Source organism: Hyla sarda, chromosome 1 (genome assembly GCF_029499605.1).
Source record: "Hyla sarda isolate aHylSar1 chromosome 1, aHylSar1.hap1, whole genome shotgun sequence".
Taxonomy (NCBI): domain Eukaryota; kingdom Metazoa; phylum Chordata; class Amphibia; order Anura; family Hylidae; genus Hyla; species Hyla sarda.
The window spans coordinates 549472647-549494198 of NC_079189.1; the positions used below are offsets into that span (position 1 = coordinate 549472647).

At 42.0% G+C, this 21552-nt stretch overlaps 1 protein-coding gene across 1 annotated transcript in view; it reads left to right on the plus strand.

The window, feature by feature from the left end:
* ARSB (arylsulfatase B) overlaps positions 1 to 21146 on the plus strand; it is a 151990-nt gene extending 130844 nt beyond the window's left edge. Inside the window, exons 7-8 of the mRNA XM_056552471.1 lie at positions 12956 to 13087; positions 20335 to 21146. Coding sequence (XP_056408446.1) covers positions 12956 to 13087; positions 20335 to 20600 — 398 coding nt within the window. The 3' untranslated portion in view covers positions 20601 to 21146. The remainder of the gene's footprint in view (positions 1 to 12955; positions 13088 to 20334) is intronic.
* The last annotated feature ends 406 nt before the right edge of the window (positions 21147 to 21552 follow it).

Below are 21552 nucleotides of genomic sequence, written 5' to 3' on the forward strand. Positions count from 1 at the left end.
ATAATCTGAATCATATTACTAACCCCAGAATAATGGGCAAAGTCTCATCAATCGCTCAAACGCAGGATCCAATTACCTCTTAAAAGATGAAGGTCAGTTCTATTCCTCACTTTTTATTTATTTCAATAAAGTTACAGACAGTCACAGGGCTCGGTATAAAATTCATTATAACCATAAAGTTTCAAAAGGTCACAAAATGTCTCTATAGTTAGATGGTGGAAAAAGAAAAAAAAATCTCCCGTTTGTTCAATAATTCATAACCAGTTTTGAGATGAAGATACTTAGGAGGAGATAACTGTGCGACTGTCGAGAGGTTCTCAAATTATCTTGAAATGGCAATGCAGTGAAAAACAAAAATGTAACCTTAAAGGGAATGTGTCAGCAAAAAATGACCTATTGTTTTAATCAAGTTTTTATGTTAAGCATATTTTTAAGAATTTGATTTTTCTTCTTAAATTTACCTCTCACTATATTTGAAAAAATATCCTGAAATCTTGCAGTTTTTACTCTGTCCATTTAGCCTAATAATAAACTGATACTTCCTGTTCTGTAGAGAGAATTTTCCCGTAGTCTCCTCGCTTTTGTCTCAAACAGAGTCACAGTCAGTGCATAGCTAGAAACCACAGGGCCCCAGGGCAAAATAATTGCCATGGACCCCCCTCCCCACTCCAGGGCCGGACTGGGACCAAAAAATAGCCCGGGCATTTTTTAATAAACAAACAATTTTATTGGTGGAAGTCCAACTGCTGAGACCCCACCACCACCAATCACCTTTCATGTGGCTTTCCTGACACGTCTTCTCTGTTTTCTCCTTCATCTTGTCCAGACACCAGGCCTTCTTCACGCTACATCTTCTCTGCAGAGTCGAACATCATAGGTTCCTCACTTTGTCAGCAGATTCTCATCCTCTGTATGAAGACAATAATCATTATTACCCTGCCAGATACTGTATCCCCTTAACATACTTCCACACACTTTCTCCTGAATATAACACTGTGCCCCCTGAATTTAACCCTGCCACACTCTGTGCCCTCTGAATATAATACTGCCACACACTGTGCCCTCTCAGTTTAGCTGAATCCTACCCCTGTACTATCCTCCTCCTCTCAGCTCCTCAGTTCTCTACCCCACCCAGACCCCTAAGTCTTCATCACGACTCCTCTGCCCCGTCCCCAGACCACAGAGTCCTCTCCACGCTCCTCTGCCCCATTTCCAGGGCGTCTAAGTCCTCTCCAGGCTCCTTTTCCCCTTCTCCAGACCCCTAAGTCCTTACCAGGCTCCTCTGCCCCCCTCCCCAAGTCCCCAAAGTCCTGCCCCAGAAGGCTGATAGATGTGTATATGACTGGTGGATGTATGATAGATGCCGGTATGATAGGTGTGTGTATGTTTGATAGGTGGATGTATGTGAAAATGTGCGTATGTATGATAGATGTATGTATGATAGATGTGTGTATGTACATTAAAAAAGAAAAAGCAAGCAGTCACTGAATATCGCACACCAACTAGGTTACAAAAATTAATAAACTTTATTTTACACAGGAAAAACACAGACATTTAAAAAACTTTTAAAATATAATGTATGGAGTGGAGGCTCATACATCTCTGTCCTGCTACACTCACCCCTTGGGGGATATTAGGGACCCTCAGTGTCATCTATCCCGCAGGGGTGAGTGTAGCAGAATAGAGGTATATGAGCCTCCACTCCGTAAATTCTATTTTAAATGTCTGTGTTAAAATAAAGTTTTATTCATGGAATCACAAAAGAGAGGGTGCTGAGCAACTCCCCCAGTCAACCGGAGAAAGCAAAGTGAATCAGGCCACGATCAGGCGACGTAGAAGCGGGGCCTGACGAAGCACCACACAGTGTGATACGGCTGTGGCACGACGCCTGATTCCCCCGTTCCATCTTCCGCCTCCCCACTTCTACGTCGCCTGATCATGACCTGATTCACTTCGCTGTCTCCGGTTGACTGGGTGTGTTGCTCCGCTGCCTTTCTTTTGTGATTCCATTGTATCTTGTATTGTCTAGCGTGTAGCAACACTCATAGGAGAACACAGACTGCAAACACTGGCTTTTCCATTTGAAGATATCATTCATTCAGCCGGTTTAAAGGGACAGTGCCAGATTTTTTCTTTTGTGACTACAAAGTTTTATTCATGTTTGTAACCTAGTTGGTGTGTGATATTTAGTGACTGCTTGATTTTTCTTCTTTATGTACATACACGCATCTATCATACATACGCACAACTATCATAGACACATCTATCATACATACACACTTATATGCACATCATACATGCGCACATCATAAATGCAGACATCATGCATAAACACACATGCATACATCAAATATAAACACATCATACAGACACACATCGAGGTAGATTTTTATAACCTGTCCAGAGGAAAAGTTACTAAGTTGTCCATAGCAACCAATCAGAGAGCTTCTTTCATTTTAAAGAGGCATGTGAAAAATGATAGAAGCATTCTGATTGTTTGCTATGGGCAACTCAGCAACTTTTCCTCTGGGCAGGTTTTGATAAATCTCCCCCATCATACATACAAATGTATGTATTTGCATACAAATCATGCATAAACACACACATCATACATACACACCTCTATCGTACATACTCACACATCATACACACATCTATCATAGCCACCCCTTATCCACAGTCTACTCAATTAATTGCCAGGGCCTGCCACTCACCAGGTGCTGAGGGTCGGAGGCAACTGAGGTAGGGGACATTGCTGGTAACCGCAGGCTTGTACATTGTGATAAGGACAGCCATATTTATAGATCTGGTTTATAGCAAGCCCCATGGACATAGATACAATAGACTGGCCCAGACCCTATTCACTAGAATGGATATATTTTCAGGACATTCTTTGTGACCTGTTCAGAGGTCATTCCTCAGGGAGGGGGAGGCTGACGTCTGAGCTTCAGCTATTGTGTTATCTATATACTAGCATTCCCTATCCCTGTAATCCTGCCTTTGATGATATGGAGGAGACTGCTGAAAAGTATCTGTACAGAACAGGAAGTCTCAGCGTAATATTAGGCCTAGTGGCCAGAATGAAAACTGCAAGATTTCAAGATTATGTTATAAAATAGTAAAATGGAAAATTCAGTGTTGGATTTTTATTATCCAACCCTGTTGTTCTGTTTGATATAAGACACCTTTAGAGCTGTGTGGCTGCAGCCTACCCCTCCCCTTCCCATAGGAAAAATATGAACAATTAGCCATGACAAACATACATATAGGGAGAGAAAACTTTCGGCCCATACGAACATTCAGCCGACACTTATTGAAAATGTTTGGCCACCTTTACATGAAATTCTTCATATACATACATATATATGTGAGATATATATAGATATATGTGTGTGTGTGTATATACATTTTTTTTATTTTTTTTGCAGCTGTAGGTAATAGTTCCCAAAGAGAGGAGGTACCGTAGACATGTGCCTGTTACTTGTCATTAATCCTCAGTAAATGACTTTTATCAGTTGTTCGGATCATCATTATATCATTGTGTGTTCTACAACATAAGTCATACACTCCTAGATGAATAATAAGGTCATTTTTCACTTTTCAGTCTTGTTACTAATATTAGAAAAGGAGGCTCTCCAGATCTCATATGTTAACTATTTAGAGATTACTTTAAGCCATGATTTGTATACATATATACCCACATCCCAGCAGATTTATAAAACCTGGCAATCTGCTTCCAGCATGTTGACCACAGAGCAGAGGCAGCAATGCACCCAAAACACTTCTCATTGAGATATCTGATTCTTGTGGTCTTCAAATAACATATTCATTGAAACAAACCAGAGGCTTTCAACTTGCGCCATAAAAATGGATGAGGCTCTTGGATTTTCTGTTTATATTTTGTAGAGCACTGACTCTATTATAGGGACCCTGAGTTATAAAAGCTTATCACATATCTACAGAGAGATAGCCAATTCAGCAACTTTCATATACCTCAATGGAGTGATCTACACTGCTCAAAAAAAGTAAAGGGAACACTTAAATAACACAATGTAACTCCAAGTCAATCACACTTCTGTGAAATCACACTGTCCACTCAGGAAGCAACACTGATTGACAATCTATTTCACATGCTGTTGTGCAAATGGAACAGACAACAGGTGGAAATTATAGGTAATTAGCAAGACACCCCCAATAAAGGAGTGGTTCTCCAGGTGATGACCACAGACCACTTCTTAGTTCTTCCTGGCTGATGTTTTGGTCACTTATGAATGCTGGCGGTGCTTTCAGTCTAGTGATAGCATGAGACTGAGTCTACAACCCACACAAGTGGCTCAGGTAGTGCAGCTCATCCAGGATGGCACATCAATGCGAGCTGTGGCAAAAAGGTTTGCTACCGGGAGACAAGCCAGTATATCAGGAGACGTAGAGGAGGCCCAGCAGCAGGACCGCTACCTCCACCTTTGTGCAAGGAGGAGCACTGTCAGAGCACTGCAAAATGACCTCCAGCACACCAAAGATGTGCATGTGTCCTCTCAAATGGTCAGAAGCAGACTCCATTAGGTAACAAGATGAGCTCCTCTGACCCCTTGTGAGACCATATGCTGGTGCGGTTGGCCCTGGGTTCCTCCTAATGCAAGACAATGCTAGACCTCATGTGGCTGGAGTGTGTCAGCAGTTCCTGCAAGAGGAAGACATTGATGCTATGGACTGGCCCGCCCGTTCCCCAGACCTGAATCCGATTGAGCACATCTGGGACATCATGTCTGGCTCCATCCACCAACGCCACGTTGCACCACAGACTGTCCAGGATGCTCATCAGGAGCATACCCAGGCATTATAGAGAGGTCATACGGGCACGTGGAGGCCACACACACTACTGAGTCTCATTTTGACTTGTTTTAAGGACCTTACATCAAAGTTGGATCAGCCTGTAGTGTGTTTTCCACTTTGATTTTGAGTGTGACTCCATATCCAGACCTCCATGGGTTGATAAATTTGATTTCCATTGATAATTTTTGTGTGATTTTGTTGTCAGCACATTCAACTATGTAAAGACAAATGTATTTCATATGATTAGTTCATTCATTCAGATCTAGGAAGTGTTATCTTAATCTTCCCTTTATTTTTTTGAGCAGTGTACATGCATGCATAGCCACCTCTTTGGGGCTGAATATGTTTACCATATGGCCATTAAAAGATCTCCTGATTGGTTCCTACAGGGGAGAAATATTGTCTGCTAGGGTTGTAACTAGAAAAACTCTGAGATCCGGTTTGTAACTGTACTGGACCAAATGTAAAATAAAGAAGAGACTGTTTTTAGCCTTATCTGGATGTACTGGATTCCACCTTTTTATTGTTAATTGTGGCCTTAAGGGGGTACTCCGCCCTAAACATTTTCTGCCTATCCAAAGGGGAGTGGTGCGGGACCCCCGCTATCTCTGCAGCAACACTACAGAGCACACTGGCTCTGTGTGTGATGACGGGGCAATGCAGGGGACGGATCAACCCCCCCTGTGACGTCACGTCCCGCCCACTCAATACAAGTCTATGGGAGGGGGCATAGTGATCCTCATGTCAACTCCCATAGACTTGTATTAAGGGGCCGGGGCATGATGTCACGGGGGCAGAGCCGTGACGTCACAATGCTCCCTCCCCTGCATCACCCCATCATCACGCACGGAGCCATTGTGTTCTGTAGTGATGATGGCGGGGTGGTGCGGCAGAGATCGCAGGGTTCCCAGCGGCGGGACCCCCGCTATCAGACATCTTATCGCTTATCCTTTGGATAGGGGATAAGATGTCTTAGACAGAGTACCCCTTTAACATTCAAGCCATCCTGAGTGAGATTATCAGGTGTTTTCTCTGTAGCTGACTGCATGTATTTAGAAAAATAATAAAGTAAGGGTATGCCAAGTATTACTTTTTCACAAACCAGTACAGTTGTGAGTATTGGTGGTTGAACACCATTACAGTGTTTTGCATAAGTATTCACCCCCTTGAACCTTTTTCCTATTTTGCTACTGATACAAACTGGAGTTTTAATAGACTTTTACCATTTGGGATTTGCAACAGGAGACAGCAACCCTATGCTGTCTCCTAAATGGCCTGGAAGCTGTATGTCACATAATTGCAAGCAATAATTGGATAACCTGGGATATCGTAAACTTGGTGCAAAAGTTAGCTGGGCTACCCTGATGTCCTCTTAGTGTTCCCAGTACTTCCTCCTTTCATTCAAGCACCAAAATGACATGTGTTCTTCATCCCTTCTGCTACTATTGCCACTGTTAGCCTGGCAAGTTTGAAAGCTCTGTGAGCCGCTGTCATCCCTAGGTTATGAGTGAGACCGGGTTCTGTTTTACTTTTGATATTTTTTCTGTTTATACTTCTGCTTTGTACTTCTCCATAGCTTCATCTTTGACCTGTTTTGGTGAGCTCCTTTGTCTTCAGGCTACTGTTTCTTCAGTAATGCTCTCTCTAAAGCAATTGGTCGCACCAGATTCTTGTTGACAGTTTCCATGTAACAGTTTTAGGTTTTAATTTGTAAATAATTGTGAAATCCAGTTAATATCACCTTAAAGGGCATACTGGGTGATCCGGACATCGCTGCAAAATCGCTGCAAAATCGCTGGTCCTGAGTGGACAGCTGGAGGGCCCTTACCTGCCTCCTTGCCGTACGATCGGTGCTCTGAAGCTCTGGCCAGCAATGGAACACCAGCAGAGCACTGAGAACACCAATAACAGTGAATGCAATCGCAAGATTGCATGGTATGTAGCCCCTTATGGGGACAAAATAAAGTAAAAAGTGTAAAAAAAAATAAAAGTTGATAAAAATGAATTAACCCCTCCCTAATATAAGTTTAAATCACCCTGCTTTTCCCATTTTTTAAATAAAATAATGTTATGGAAAATAAACATAATCATATGTGATACCGCTGCATGTGTAAATTTCCTAGCTATTAAAATACAATAGATAAACCGCATGGTCGATGGCGTACACGTTTTGCATATTGTGCATATTTGGACACTTTATATACCATTAAAAAAATGTATAAAAAGCGATCATAAAATAAAAAAATTTATCCCATCAATGCAAATATGGTACCAATAAAAACTACAGATCACAGCACAAAAAATGAACCCTCACATATGTGGAGAAATAAAGTTATAGGGTTCCGAAGGTGACAATTTTAAACATACTAATTTTTGTGCATGTAGTTATAGTTTTTTTTTAAAGTAGTTAAATAAAATAAAACCTATATAAATTGGGTATCCGTGTAATTGTATGGACCTACAGAATAAAGATAAGGTGTCATTTTTACCGAAACGTGCACTGCGTAGAAACGGAAGCCCCCTAAAATTACAAAATGGTGTTTTTTTTGTTTTGTTTTTTTCAATTTTGCCCCACAAATATATGTATTTTTCCGGTTTTGCTGTAGATTTTGTTAAATGATTGTTGTCATTACAAACTGCAATTGGTGACACAAAAAAACAAGCCCTTATAGTCTGTAGGTGCAAAATTTTAAGCGTAATGATTTTTAGAAGGAGAGGGAGGAAAAAACTAAAGTGCAAAAACGAAAATCGTCCTAGGCCTTAAGGGGTGAAGAGGATGATGGAGGCCCTGGAGCACATACCTTGTGTGCCTTATTTACTATAGGTAGCACAGTGGGTCATACCAGGCCCTGGTGCCCAAGGCAACTGCAAAATATACATTAAATATTCCATAATTCTGAAATATAATTTTTGTATCATTTTCTTAGTTTTCAGCTCTGCATTTAGTAATTGAAATAAATTCTCTTTATAACAAAGCCCACAGAAAAGTGGAACCTACATTGACCCTTCCGCTGTCTAAGGTACCACCCACAAGCCACCACGACAGCAAAAGCTACATGCCCATATAAACATGCCCACAAAACATATGCCATATAATCAGATCATCTTCATCTGTCACCAGATTACCCCATGAGCCCCAGTATTAATCCTGTCAGGACATTTGGATAATGTGGGTGGAAACCCTCTGTTACCAGTCCCCAATACTGCTTCTTCCTTATTAGAAAAGGAGAAAATGTAACATCCATTCTAGTTATCTCATCTGTTACTGTTATCTATCTTTTCATGACTTTTCTTATTTTCCATATAAAATCTTCTGTACTGTGTCATCCCTTGTGTCAATAATGACTTCCTTCCTTCTCTCTAGAGCTTTCAGAATTGTCATTGTAGACCATGACCTTTGGAATAATCTCTGCTCCTTATCCGTAGGATGCTTCCTTATTGCTTATTATTGATCTCTTGTGTCTTTTGGCTTGTTAAAAGTATAGGGATATTTATTTATGGAAATAGATGTCTATATAGTATAGTACAGTATTGCACTGGGCCTATAATCTGGGTATTAGATCAACCACAGCCGATTAAATTGTTTTTGTAACTCCCATAGACTTTGGTGGAGGCATTGGCATAAGTAGAAAAACCTTTCAATGGCGCCCGCCTCCTAGAATCACCAACTACCAGGAGAAGAGTGGGCATCACCTATAAACTAGTCTAGATGGCAAAAAAACAATAATTCCAAGAAACCAACAAAACGACATGCAAAAAACCAACAACCACATCACGTAAATTGTCAATCATTATTCAGTTTACAAAAAAATAAACATGGACAAACTAAGCATATCAAAGTGCTGGTTTAAAAACTCTAAGACTTATCAAGAGTGGCGTCTAACCCACCGATCTAAATCCATCCCCTGCCAGCGCTGGAGTTATCAAGAGGCGCACGGCTCCAGGCACATGGGAGTGATTTCCATTACAATTTTTACCTGCTAGCAAGCAAAAATTGTAGTAAATTTGTCGTACTTGGGCGACCATTTCTCTTCGCTCCAAAACACACCCACTCCACCCAAGCCCCCACCTGGCAAGCGTGGCACTAACCAGCAAAAAAATGTAATAATTTTTGCACATAGCTGGAGTTTCTTATTTATTTTTTTGCCCTTTTGCGACGATTTTGGACTCTTAAATGCACCAACCACACCACAAACGAGAGCATGGACATCATTCACTGTGCAGGACCTAAAAGAATGAAGAGAATTGACAGGGCTAGAGGATATAGGGATTATCTATACATAAAAAACTCAACATGTGTATGTGTGTGTGTATGTATGTGTGTGTGTGTGTGTGTATGTTCCAGTGTCAAACGGCTAAAGATATTAACATGAAACTTGGCACACATGTTACATATATGTCTACAACAAACATAGGAAAGGTAATTTAACCCTTACTCAACCCTATTTGGTAGGGTCGGGGTTTTTTGTTTAAAGTCCCATACAAGTCTATGGGAAATATATGTTACTGCATAACTTCCAAACGGCTGGAGATATTTCGATAATACTTGGTCACATGTTACTTATATGTCCACTTAAAATATAGGATAGTTAATTTAACCCTTAACCACCCCCATTTGTGTGGGTCAGGGTTTTTGTTTAAAGTTCCCACATAATATCCGTACGGCTGGAGATATTTCAATAATACCTGGTACACATATTACTTATATGTCAAATAAAAAGATATGATTGTTAAATTAACCCTTACATACACCCTTATTTAAAAGATGAGTTTTTGTTTCAAGTCCCATGCAAGTATATGGGACTTCCAGTAGCTTACTCCACAAGCTCCGCTCTGCATCTCCTGGTGAATGTGTCAATCCGGTTTGCAAGCCACACCCCATCTCACAAAGACACGCCCATATTTTAAGCCCCACTCCTTTTATCTACCCTTTTTGTGCATTAGTCTTGTTTGCAAATCACGCCCAGTCCCGCAAAGCCATATCCCCTTCTATTTTCAGCTTACAATATCTTCATCCCAAATCAGTCCCACCTGAGGACAGGATATGAGGATGGGACATAAGGACGGGATATGAGGTCGTATGTGAGGTTGGGATATATAGACAGGATATGAGTTCGGGATATGAAGTCGAGATAGGAGGACGGGAAATGAGGTTGAGATATGAGGACGGAATATGAGGACAGGATATGAGGTAGGGATATGAGGACGGAATATGAGGTTGAGATATGAGGACAGGATATGGGTTCGGGATATGACAACAAGCTTCCTCCTTTGTTGATTTTCCTACCCCACCAAGAATTAGGAAGGAAAAACTGGGCAATGCCGGGTACTTAGCTAGTATTCTATAAGAATAGTATAGCAGTTCACCTAGAATACTTGACTGTCCCCTTTTCCATACAGCCAGTGCCCTGGGAAGTCACACCTTCTGTCCGGTGATATTGCTGCTGGCACACACAAGTTAGTAAACATTAGGATATTGTGTTCAACAATAATACTTCAAAGATATAGTGGCACTATTGCTATAAAGTAATCAGGATCACTGGGCTGTGTTACCTCAGTGGGTCCGGCGGTGCTGGGAACCAGGAAGAACGAAGTCACTTATCACAACTAGCATAGAAAAAACACGGTTTCCCGCACTTACCTCTTTGCCTCAGTGAGCTGACTCTGCTTCAACTATTGGCACGTACCTCACCGGTTCCAGACATGATGCAGGGCGCTGAGAGGCGACTGCCGGCAGTTTCTCACTGTGTGTGCTTCTTCCGGCCTCGACGTCCGTGCCAACAGTTGAAGCGGAGTCGACTGACTGAAGACTAGCGGTGAGTGCGGGAAACCCAGTTTTTTCTATACTAGTTGTGATTCGGATATTGTGTGCCATGACAAGAAGGTCCTGAAATGGCAGACGGACTTGTGTAACCCATTGACTATGGTGCCTAGTCACAACTGGAATTGTTGCATCCCCTATAGTTACCCTACCATCTGTTTTTATTAGTATCTGCCTGAAGGTGACCACCAGCCACCTTGGGTTTTAAGATATGGGTTGGGAGACTCCAGTTTTTCCTAATGGTGGAGATACCAGAACTTTATTCTCCACATCTGAAACAGTTGCATCGTATCCTGTAGCAGATAGGTGGAAGCTGGAAAAGGAGCCACAGACACCTATTACTACTTATATGTTAGGGGGCTAGACCTGCATGTAAAACCCTATATGTGTAGTGGGGCAGGGAAATAGGGAATTTGTATTATATTGCAATGGAATGGGTGAAATCCATGACCAAATGTACAGTACAATTCATGTCAAACAGAAAGGAAAAAAAAAAGTCAAACAATAAAACCTTCCTGCCCGGGAGCACATTAGGCAGGGTGTGTTCTTTAGTCTTCTAGAGTTGCATACATTTGTCTGACCTTTAATAATGAATACTTGGGGGGAGAGTAACTGTAGAAGGCCTCTTTGGAGTAGGATAGTAATACCTATGTATTCGTTAAACAATTCATTTTACGTTGTTGTTTGTTACAAGCGTTCCTTCACATCAAATGTCACCTGACACAAGGGACTCCTTGTTTGACCTTAAAAACAAATGACTTGGAATATTAGTGACAAATGAAACTAATCTCTTTTTTTTTTTAAGCTGCCGAAACGTAACTCTTGTCTATTTATCAGCCATTAGTTGCCATGGGCCTTGAAATGTTTGTGTTTTTTATTCATCCATCTCTTTGTGTTTTGTTCTTTTGATGCTTAGCTAGAACTTAGTTGGTGCCCATGAATATAAACAGTTTGGTGTAAAGGCAAATACAAAATAAATTACTCGTCTAAATCAGAGTTTGTATCTTTGGAGAAAAGGTTTAAAGGGGTAATCCAGTGGAAAACCATTTTATTTAGTTTTTTTAATCAACTGATGCCAGAAAGTTAAACAGATTTGTAAATTACTTCTATTAAATTAAATCTTAATCCTTCCAGTACTTATCAGCTGCTGTATATTACAGAGGAAATTCTTTTCTTTTTTGGATTTCTTTTCTGTCACGACCACAGTGCTCTCTGCTGACACCTCTGTCTATGTCAGGAACTGTCCAGAGCGGGAGAAAATCCCCATAGCAAACCTATCCTGCTCTGGACAGTTCCTAAAATGGACAGAGGTGTCAGCAGAGAGCACTGTGGTGGTGACAGAAAAGAAATCCCAAAAGAAAAGAATTTCCTCTGTAGTATACAACAGCTAATAAGAACTGGAAGGATTAATAATTTTTTATAGAAGTAATTTACAAATCTGTTTAAATTTCTGGCACCAGTTGATTTAGAAAAAAGTTTTCAACCGAAGAACCCCTTTAAGGACAAATCTAAATACAGCATAAAATGTTTTGCACTTAAAGGGGTACTCTGGATGGGGAAAAATTTTCATATAAATTCGTGCAAGAAGTTAAACAGATTTCTAAATTACAAAATGTTAAGCCTTTCTGTACTTATCAGCTGCTGTATGCTGCAGAGGAAGTTGTGTAGTTCTTTCCAGTCTGGTGCTCTCTGTGATCACCTTTGTCTGTGTCTGCCCCTAGACATGTTATCCCCTATCCTGCGATCTCCCTGCTGCACACAACATTTGTTTAGAGCGTTGGTGCAGCGCTGGAGGCTCGTGATGTCACGCACCCTCCCATAGACTTGCATTGAGGGGGCGTGACCGTGACGTCACGAGCGGGGCATGGCTGTGATGTCACAAGCCTCCGCCTCACATCGCCAGTCATCCGGCTCGGAACGAAGTTCGCTCCATGCACCGGATGTCTGGGGTGCCGCAGCTGACATTGCAAGGGTCCCCAGCAGCGGGACCCCCGCAATCAGACATCTTATCCCCTATCATTTGGAAAGGGGATAAGATGTCTAGGGGCGGAGTACCCCTTTAACTAAAAAAAATATAGTGTGCTAAAATGTATATTGTATTAGCCAGTGGTCTCTAATATCTATATGGTGTGAAATATATATGGTACCTTGTCTGTTAGAGCATGCTGGGAGTTTTAATTTCACAACAGCTGGAGAGGCGCAGGTTGGAGATCACTGCTATGTGACTGATGGAGTTGTAAAGTGTTAGGGTTACAGGAAGAAACAGTAGAATGTTATAGAACACTTCTTTATTTTCTACAGGCTCCACAAATAATGAGACGAAAAAAACCTTGTCCAACGGCATTGTTCCTGAATGGGGAAATTCATTGTTCAACGTATCAATTCATGCGGCAATTCGACACGGGAAATGGAAGCTACTGACTGGAAATCCAGGTAACACTTATTTGTATGACCAAAAAATCACAGCGGACACTATAAGCAGCTATAATTTCTTTCTATAGCATCAACATATTCCACAGTACTTCTCAAATAGTCTCCTGTCCCTATAGGGGCTCACATATTCCCTACACTGAGGCAATTTAAAGTGTACCCTTATGCTTTAAAAAAATAATTTTTTTTGACTTGTCAAAAGTTTTGATTGGTCAGGTTCTCGGTGTTTAGACCCTGACCAATTGTTAGAAGCAACAGGGAGAAAAGTGCGGCTGACCAAGACCCTCCTAGCGGAGTTTTCCTAGTGTGCATTTACCCCAGTTGTATCTCAGTACACATGGAATAATGATACTTTTATATACCATAAGTCCTCCTACTCTTCTGGCAAAAACATATTTTTCGATAGCTATGTCGTGGCTTTTCCCATATCATAGCTCTACCACATCTCTGCCCACTGAAATATGGGTCCCTGTTTAAGGGAATTTTTTCACATTACTGAGACATTTCACATTACTGAGACCTTAACGACCACGGATGTAAATGTACATCCTGGTGTGGCGGGACTTTGCACACCAGGACGTACATTTATGTCCTGTGAATGACCGCGAGCACCGTTCCATATACGGCAGGTTCCGGCTTCTAGCAACAGCCGGGGACCCGCCGATAATGGCCGACATCTGCGATAGCACGGATGTCCGCCATTAACCCCTCAGATGCCGCCATTAACCCCTCAATACAGATCACGGCATCTGCGGCAGTTCGGTACTTTGAATGGATGATCGGATCGCACGCAGCGATGCTGCGGCTAACCGATCATCCAGCATGGCGGCCGGAGGTCCCCTCACCTTGCTCCGTCCGTCTCCCGGGGTCCTCTGCTCTGGTCTGAGATCGAGCAGATCAGAGCAGAAGATCACCGATAATACTGATCAGTGCTATGTCCTATACATAGCACTGCACAGTATTAGCAATCAAATGATTTCTATATATAGTCCCCTATGGGGACATAAAAAGTGTAATAAAAAAAAAAGTTAAAAAATGTAAAAATAAAAAGTAAAAGAAAATGTGAAAAATCCTCTTCCCCCAATAAAAATAAAAATTCAGTTTTTCCCATTTTACCCCAAAAAGCGTAAAAAAATTTTGTTACATTTTTTATAAACATTTTTGATATCGCCGTGTGCGTAAATGTCCAAACTATCAAAATATAATGTTAATGATCCCGTACGGTGAACGGCGTAAACGTAAAAAAAAGTTTTATATATGCAAATGTGGTATCAATAAAAAAGTACAAATGACGGCGCAAAAAATGAGCCCTCATACCGCCCTATATACGGAAAAATTAAAAAGTTATAGGTGGTCAAAATAGGGCGATTTTAGATTACTGATTTTGTACAAAAAGTTTTAGATTTTTTTTTAAGCGGTACAAAAATATAAAAGTATCTAGCCATGGGTATCATTTTAATTGTATTTACCCACAGAATGAAGAACACATGTCATTTTTACCATTAATTGTACAGTGCGAAAACAAAACCCTCCAAATGTGCACAATTGTGGTTTTCATGAACATTTTGTCCCTAAAAAAAATTTTTTGGGGGGTTCGCCGTACATTTTATGGTAAAATGAGAGGTTTCATTACAAAGTACAATTGGTCACGCAAAAAACAACCCTTATATGGGTCTGTAGATGGAAATATAAAGGAGTTATGGATTTTAGAAGGCGTGGAGGAAAAAACAAAAAAGCAAAAATAAAATTGGCCTGGTCCTTAACATTAAAATGGACTTTGTCCTTAAGGGGTTAAAGGGCCTTAGTGTGCAACTTGTTTTAGTAAACCCATACCTGAGAAACATAAAGGGCTACTACGGAGAAAACAAAAGGTTTTTAAATCAACTAGTGCCAGAAAATTTAACAGATCTGTAAATTACTTCTATTTAAAAAATCTTTAATCCTTCCAGTACTTATCAGCTGCTGTATGCTCCAGAGGAAGTTGTGTAGTTCTTTTCAGTCTGACCACAGTGCTCTCTGCTGCCACCTCTGTCCATGTCAGGAACTGTCCAGAGCAGGAGAGGTTTGCTATGGGGATTTGCCCATGCTCTGGATACGGACAGAGGTGTCAGCAGAGAGCACTGTGGTCAGACTGGAAAGAACTACACCACTTCCATCGGAGCATACAGCAGCTTATAACTACTGGAAGGGTTAACATTTTTAAATAGAAGTAATTTACAAATCTGTTTAACTTAAAGGGGTATTCCGCCCCTAGACATTTTATCCCCTATCCAAAGGATAGGAAATAAGATGTCAGATCGCCGCGGTGCCGCTGCTGGGGACCCCTGGGATTCCCGCTGCGGCACCGCGCTATCATTACAGCACAGAGCGAGTTCGCTCTGCACGTAATGATGGGTGGTACAGGGGCCGGAGCATCGTTACGTCACGGCTCTGCCCCTCGATGTCACGGCCCACCCCTTTCAATACAAGTCTATGGGAGGGGGCGTGGCGGTCGCCACGCCCCCTCCCATAGACTTGCATTAAGGGGACGGGCCGTGATGTCATGAGGGGCGGAGCCATTACATCACGCTGCTCCGTCCCCCGTATCGCCCGTCATTACGCACAGAGCGAACTCGCTCTGTGCTGTAATGATAGCGCGGTGCCGCAGCGGGGATCCCGGGGGTCCCCAGCAGCGTGACCGCGGCGATCTGACATCTTATTTCCTGTCCTTTGGATAGGGGATAAAATGTCTAGGGGCGGAATACCCCTTTAACGGCACTAGTTGGTTTAAAAAAAAATTTTCCTCTGGAGTACACCTTTAAAGGGGTTCTCCGGCGCTTAGACATCTTAGCCCCTATCCAAAGGATAGGGGATAAGATGCCTGATCGCGGGGATCCCGACTCTGGGGACCCCCACGATCTTGCACGTCGCACCCCGTTTAAAATCAGTCCCCGGAGCGTGTTCGCTCCGGGTCTGATTACTGTCGATCACGGGGCTGGAGCGTTGTGACGTCACGCTCCACCCCCCTCAATGCAAGCCAATGGGAGGGGGTGTGACAGCTGTCACGCCCCCTCCCATAGGCTTGCATTGAGGGGGGTGGAGTGTGACATCACACGGGCGGAGCCTCGACGTCACTACGCTCCAGCCCCGTGATTGACAATAATCAGACCCGGAGCGAACACGCTTCGGGAACTGATTTTAAACGGGATGCGGCGTGCAAGATCACGGGGGTCCCCAGCGGCGGGACCCCCGCGATCAGGCATCTTATCCCCTATCCTTTGGCTAGTGGATAAGATGTCTAAGCTCCGGAGAACCCCTTTAAGCAACTGGAAATATTCCTGGTATAGTTTTCGGTCTACAGCTTTTATACAGTTCTATGTGTATTATTGGTTACATAATTCTCCTGTCTATCTATACCCTTCATCTTACTAACCTATGAAATGCATGATAGAAAGAAGCTGGGGCCTGAGAATGTACTGTATGAGGGGATCAGACTTCCTAATGTTTCTTTGTTTGTAGTCTGTTGCCATAGAAACACATAAGTCTGCATAAGAGCTGTAGACACGCAATGCCGCTATGTTTTTAATCAAGGCTTTTTCCAAAAGGGGATGTCTTTTAAATTAGAGGTATTACATGTTCTCCTGTAGTATTTTAGTGGTAGAATATTTTTTATGGTAGACTGTATGTATTTCTCCCACCTCAGATGTTATTGTAAACCTTACACCTGGAATTTCCCCTACTGTATGTGGGACCGCTCCGCTTCAGCATCCAGACTTCTGGTGACTTATAGAGGCCACGATTTAGGAAGTCAATAGTATTTATTTTACTTCCCTTTTTTCTGCCATAATGTAAACACTATAAAATAGAATACAAGGGGTATAGCACAAAGCCTGTAGCTCTGCCGCCTTGTTCCCTCCAGATTACATTCCATGGTGCTGAAGCAATGTATTCCACAGGAACGTCCACAGTAATGTGCGCCCATCAAATACCAACATTTGCTCAGCAAAATGAATTTGTTACATTCCAAATATTTAGATTACCCAGAGAGATTTTCAGTTATATAAATCCATTATTTCTTTTTCTATGTTCCATGGACACCCAAGGTTTGGCTCTTCTACAGTCATCACTGTGGATTCTTCTATCTAAATATATGAATTCAAACTTCATTCAAATATTAGGTTTTAGTGATTTAAACTGAAGCTCTTACCTTTAGATACATAGGAGGAGATTTATCATTGCTTTAGAGCATTTTTATATAGACCGTTTCCCTCTTTTTTCCTACCTGTAGAACTTTTTCTTTTTGACCATGCAGTGGTCACGTATTTATCATTTGCGACTTTTGTCAAAAGTCGCTATTTTGTGCGCCAAGATTATTTTTTTAGGCACAAAGCTACACCCCCTGCCAGTAGGCATGAGAATCACTACTACCTTCCGCAATTCAACCTTTAACCTCTTGTGGACTATAGCGTCCCACTCCCCTTCTATGACACGAGCTCAGGAGCTGAGTGCGGGTCATAGCTGGGTGGTCCTGGCGGCTATCTGTCACCAGGACCCATCTCTAATGCCAGACATCACCGATCACGGTAATGCCCGGCTTTAACCCCTTAGACACCGCTATCAAATTTGATTGTAGAGTCTAAAATGTAAAAATGTCCCGGCAGCTCTGTGAAAGTAAATAAAAACCCCTAACCTGCCAAATTCAGGACCCGGGAAAGTGTCCACTTCCCTCCCTCACAAGCGTCTAGAAAAAGTGTATTTTCCCACTACAGCAGAGCTGCACAAAATTCCTCATCCTGCTGCACCTTCTTGATAAATAAGATGCACGCTAGTCAAACCCACCACCCAAATATATGTGGGAAAATAGCTCTACCGTAGACATTCTTTGATAAATCTGGGCCATAGTGTCCAAATCAGGACATTTAAGACATTTTCGACCACTCAGGAATAACCCCAAAACACCCGGGAGAGACCCAAATGAAACACCCAGGAAAGACTAGTTTCGGGTAGGTTTTGAGTTAAAATTTCAGCTGTTGTTCTCAGGGACCTTGTACAGGAGGGTTGTTATATCCATCTCTTTAGAGACCATTAACACCTTAAGGACGCAGGGTTTTTCCGTTTTTGCATTTTCATTTTTTCCACATCACCTTCTAAAAATTTTACCAAAAAATCCACGGCGAAATGGAAAAAAAATTCATTGTGCGACAGAATTGAAGAAAAAATGCCATTTTGTAACTTTTGGGGGCTTCTGTTTCTACGCAGTGCATTTTTCGGTAAAAATGACACCTTATCTTTATTCTGTAGGTCCATACGGTTAAAATGATAACCTACTTAAATAGGTTTGATTTTGTCATACTACTGAAAAAAATCATAACTACATGCAGGAAAATTTATACGTAAAAAATTCTCATCTTCTGACCCCTATAACTTTTTTATTTTTTCACGTACAGGGCGGTATGAGGGCTCATTTTTTGCACCGTGATCTGAAGTTTTTAGCGGTACCATTTTTGTATTGATAAGGCTTATTGATTGATTGATTTTTATTCATTTTTTCATTATATAAAAAGTGACCAAAAATACGCTATATTGGACTTTGGAATTTTTTTGCGCGTACGCCATTGACCGTGCAGTTTAATTAACTATATATTTTTATAATTCGGACATTTCCGCACGTGGCAACACCACATATGTTTATTTATTTTTATTTTTTTTTTATTATGGGAAAAGGGGGTGATTCAAACTTTTATTTGTTAAATGACCTTTTATTAACTTTTTTTTCACTTTTTTTTTGCAGTGTTCTAGCTCCCATAGGGACCTATAACACTGCACACACTGATCTTTTACACTGATCCCTGCAAAGCCATAGCTTTGCATGGATCAGTGTTATAGGCGGTCGATTGCTCAAGCCTGTATCTCAGGCTTGGAGCAATCAAATGTCGATCGGACGTGACTGAGCAAGGAAAGAGGACCTCCTCTCGCGTGCTAGCTGATCGGGACATCGCGATTTTATCGCGATAGTCCCGATCTGCCCGACTGAGCTGCCAGGAAGCTTTCACTTTCATTTTAGATGCGGCGATCGACTTTGATCGCCGTGTCTAAAGGGTTAATAGCGTGCGGCACAACGATCGGTGTTGCATGCTATTAGTCCAGGGTCCCAGCTATCATTAGCCGCTGGGACCGACCCGGTATAACGCAGGGTCACGTTGTAAATACCGGGCGTAGGGCATACAGGTATGCCCTACGTCCTTAAGAAGTTAAAGGGGTACTCCACCCCTAGACATTTTATCCCCTATCCAAGGATAGGGGATAAGATGTCTGAGCTCGCTGCAGCACCCCACCTTTTCTGCTGCGGAACCCCAGATATCTGGTGCACGGAGCGAACTTAGTGATGTGGGACAGAGGCTCGTGACGTCACGGTCACGCCCCACTCGTGATATCATGGCCATGCCCCCTCAATGCAAGTATATGGGAGATTTAGACTTGCATTGAGGGGGCGTGGCCATGATGTCATGAGCAGGGCATGGTTGTGAAGTCACAAGCCTCCGACACTGCACCCGACGCTCTAAATGAATGCCGGGTGCAGCAGGGAGATCGCGGGGTACCCCCATGATCAGACATCTTATATCCTGTCCTTTTGGATACTGGATAAGATGTCTAGGGGGGAAGTACCCCTTTAAGTGAAAAGGAAAAAGTAGTCAGCTCACCACCATGTTTATGCTCAATAGATCATGGCGTTCCTACTGCAGACCGGTTAATAATGTCTATTCATGCATGTATTCAGATATAGAAGTGCCAATATTCACTGCGCAAGATGTAAAAGAGCATACCTCATCCAGATGGAAAGAGACACAAGTACAAACCTGCCACGCTATGTTTCAGGGGCACGCCCCCTTAGTCACGCGCATAACTGTGGGGGCGTGCCCCTGAAACATGGTGGAAGGGATGCTACCTCCTTGCATCCTTTTTTCCCATGGAGAATTGCATGCCTTATAAGTGTGTCGAGGAGACACACTACCCCTTCTTTTCTTCCTTTTGAACCATCCTGTAAAATTTGAATGTATTTATTTTTGGTGTGTGATATTATAAAAAGTAACCTAAGCAAGCATAAGACTCTGTACTCATACAGTAACGCAGGAAATGATTTGTAAGTATTCATGTATCCTTTGCCATTGGACAACATATTTGCCTACCTCTGTGCCATAAAACCCACCCCAGAAGACTATAAAATGAAAGAATAATATATTAAAGCTGGCGTCTTGTACTTTCTTGTGCAGGTTGTGATCACTGGTTTCCTCCACCAAATTCTTCAGATATTCGGGCTTTCCCATCGCTGGAGTCTTCAACAAAGAATCTATGGTTATTTGATATTGTTCATGATCCTGAAGAGAAGCAGGATTTGTCAGACAAATATCCTAAAGTGGTGAAGAAGCTTCTTTCGCGTCTGGAATACTACAGCAATCATTCTGTTCCTGTCTATTACCCAGATGATGATCCCAGATGTGACCCTGGAGCTTCCGGTGTCTGGGGCCCCTGGGAATAATGTTTTGTATGTGGATGAGATACACCTATGATAAAATCACCAGGACTTTAAATTACTTTTTCCTTTATGAGAATAAACGCAGAGTTCATACTTGTCAGAATAAAATGAATTGTTACAATGTCCATCGTCCGAATGATAAAAATGAGTATCCCAGGAAGCAAATCTTTTAGGCGATACCTACTGTACTCAGTGAATGCTTCCTGTACATGAAATCTAGATTTGGTTCCACCTCTCCTTGCAGTATATGAGCCAATGAAAGAGAGCTGGTGGCAGTGATCGCCAATGGTAGGGGGGGTGATTAAGGTCCTAGGGTTGGGTGTCAATATCTAGTTTTCCTTATAGGTTTGTCCTGTTGACAATTGATTATTTTTATACATTTTCTGCCTGATTTCGAGTCTTAGTGTTTTGCACATTTAGGGTACAGAACAGTCTTTGCTTTACCTCACAAGCTTTATTTTGTAATATTTGTAATGAAAATGATGAAGATTTATTTTCAAGATTCAACGAATTAATAAAAGACAAAAATAACATTTGTATATGTTGATTTGTACTCGTTAAAGGGGTATTCCGCTGCTCAGCGTTTGGAAAAAACAGTTCCGAACGCTGGAGCCACCGCCGGGAGCTTGTTACGTCATAGCCCCACCCCCTCATGACGTCACACCCGCCCCCTCAATCCAAGTCTATGACCTTAGACTTGCATTGAGGGGACGGGGCTATGGCGTCACGAGCTCCAGTGTTTAGAACAGTTTGTTCCAAACGCTGAGCAGCGGAGTACCCCTTTAAAGAGGGTGGCTACCTTTTTTATGAATTTGTTTTGCAAACTTTAATAATGTTTATAATAATTTACTTATTATGTCCCTTCTGTGTAACCATGTAGCTCCGAAATAGCGCAGGAAAGGAGGGAGAGTGACATTTATCATCACATGCTCCTCCTTAGCCAACCATCTTATGG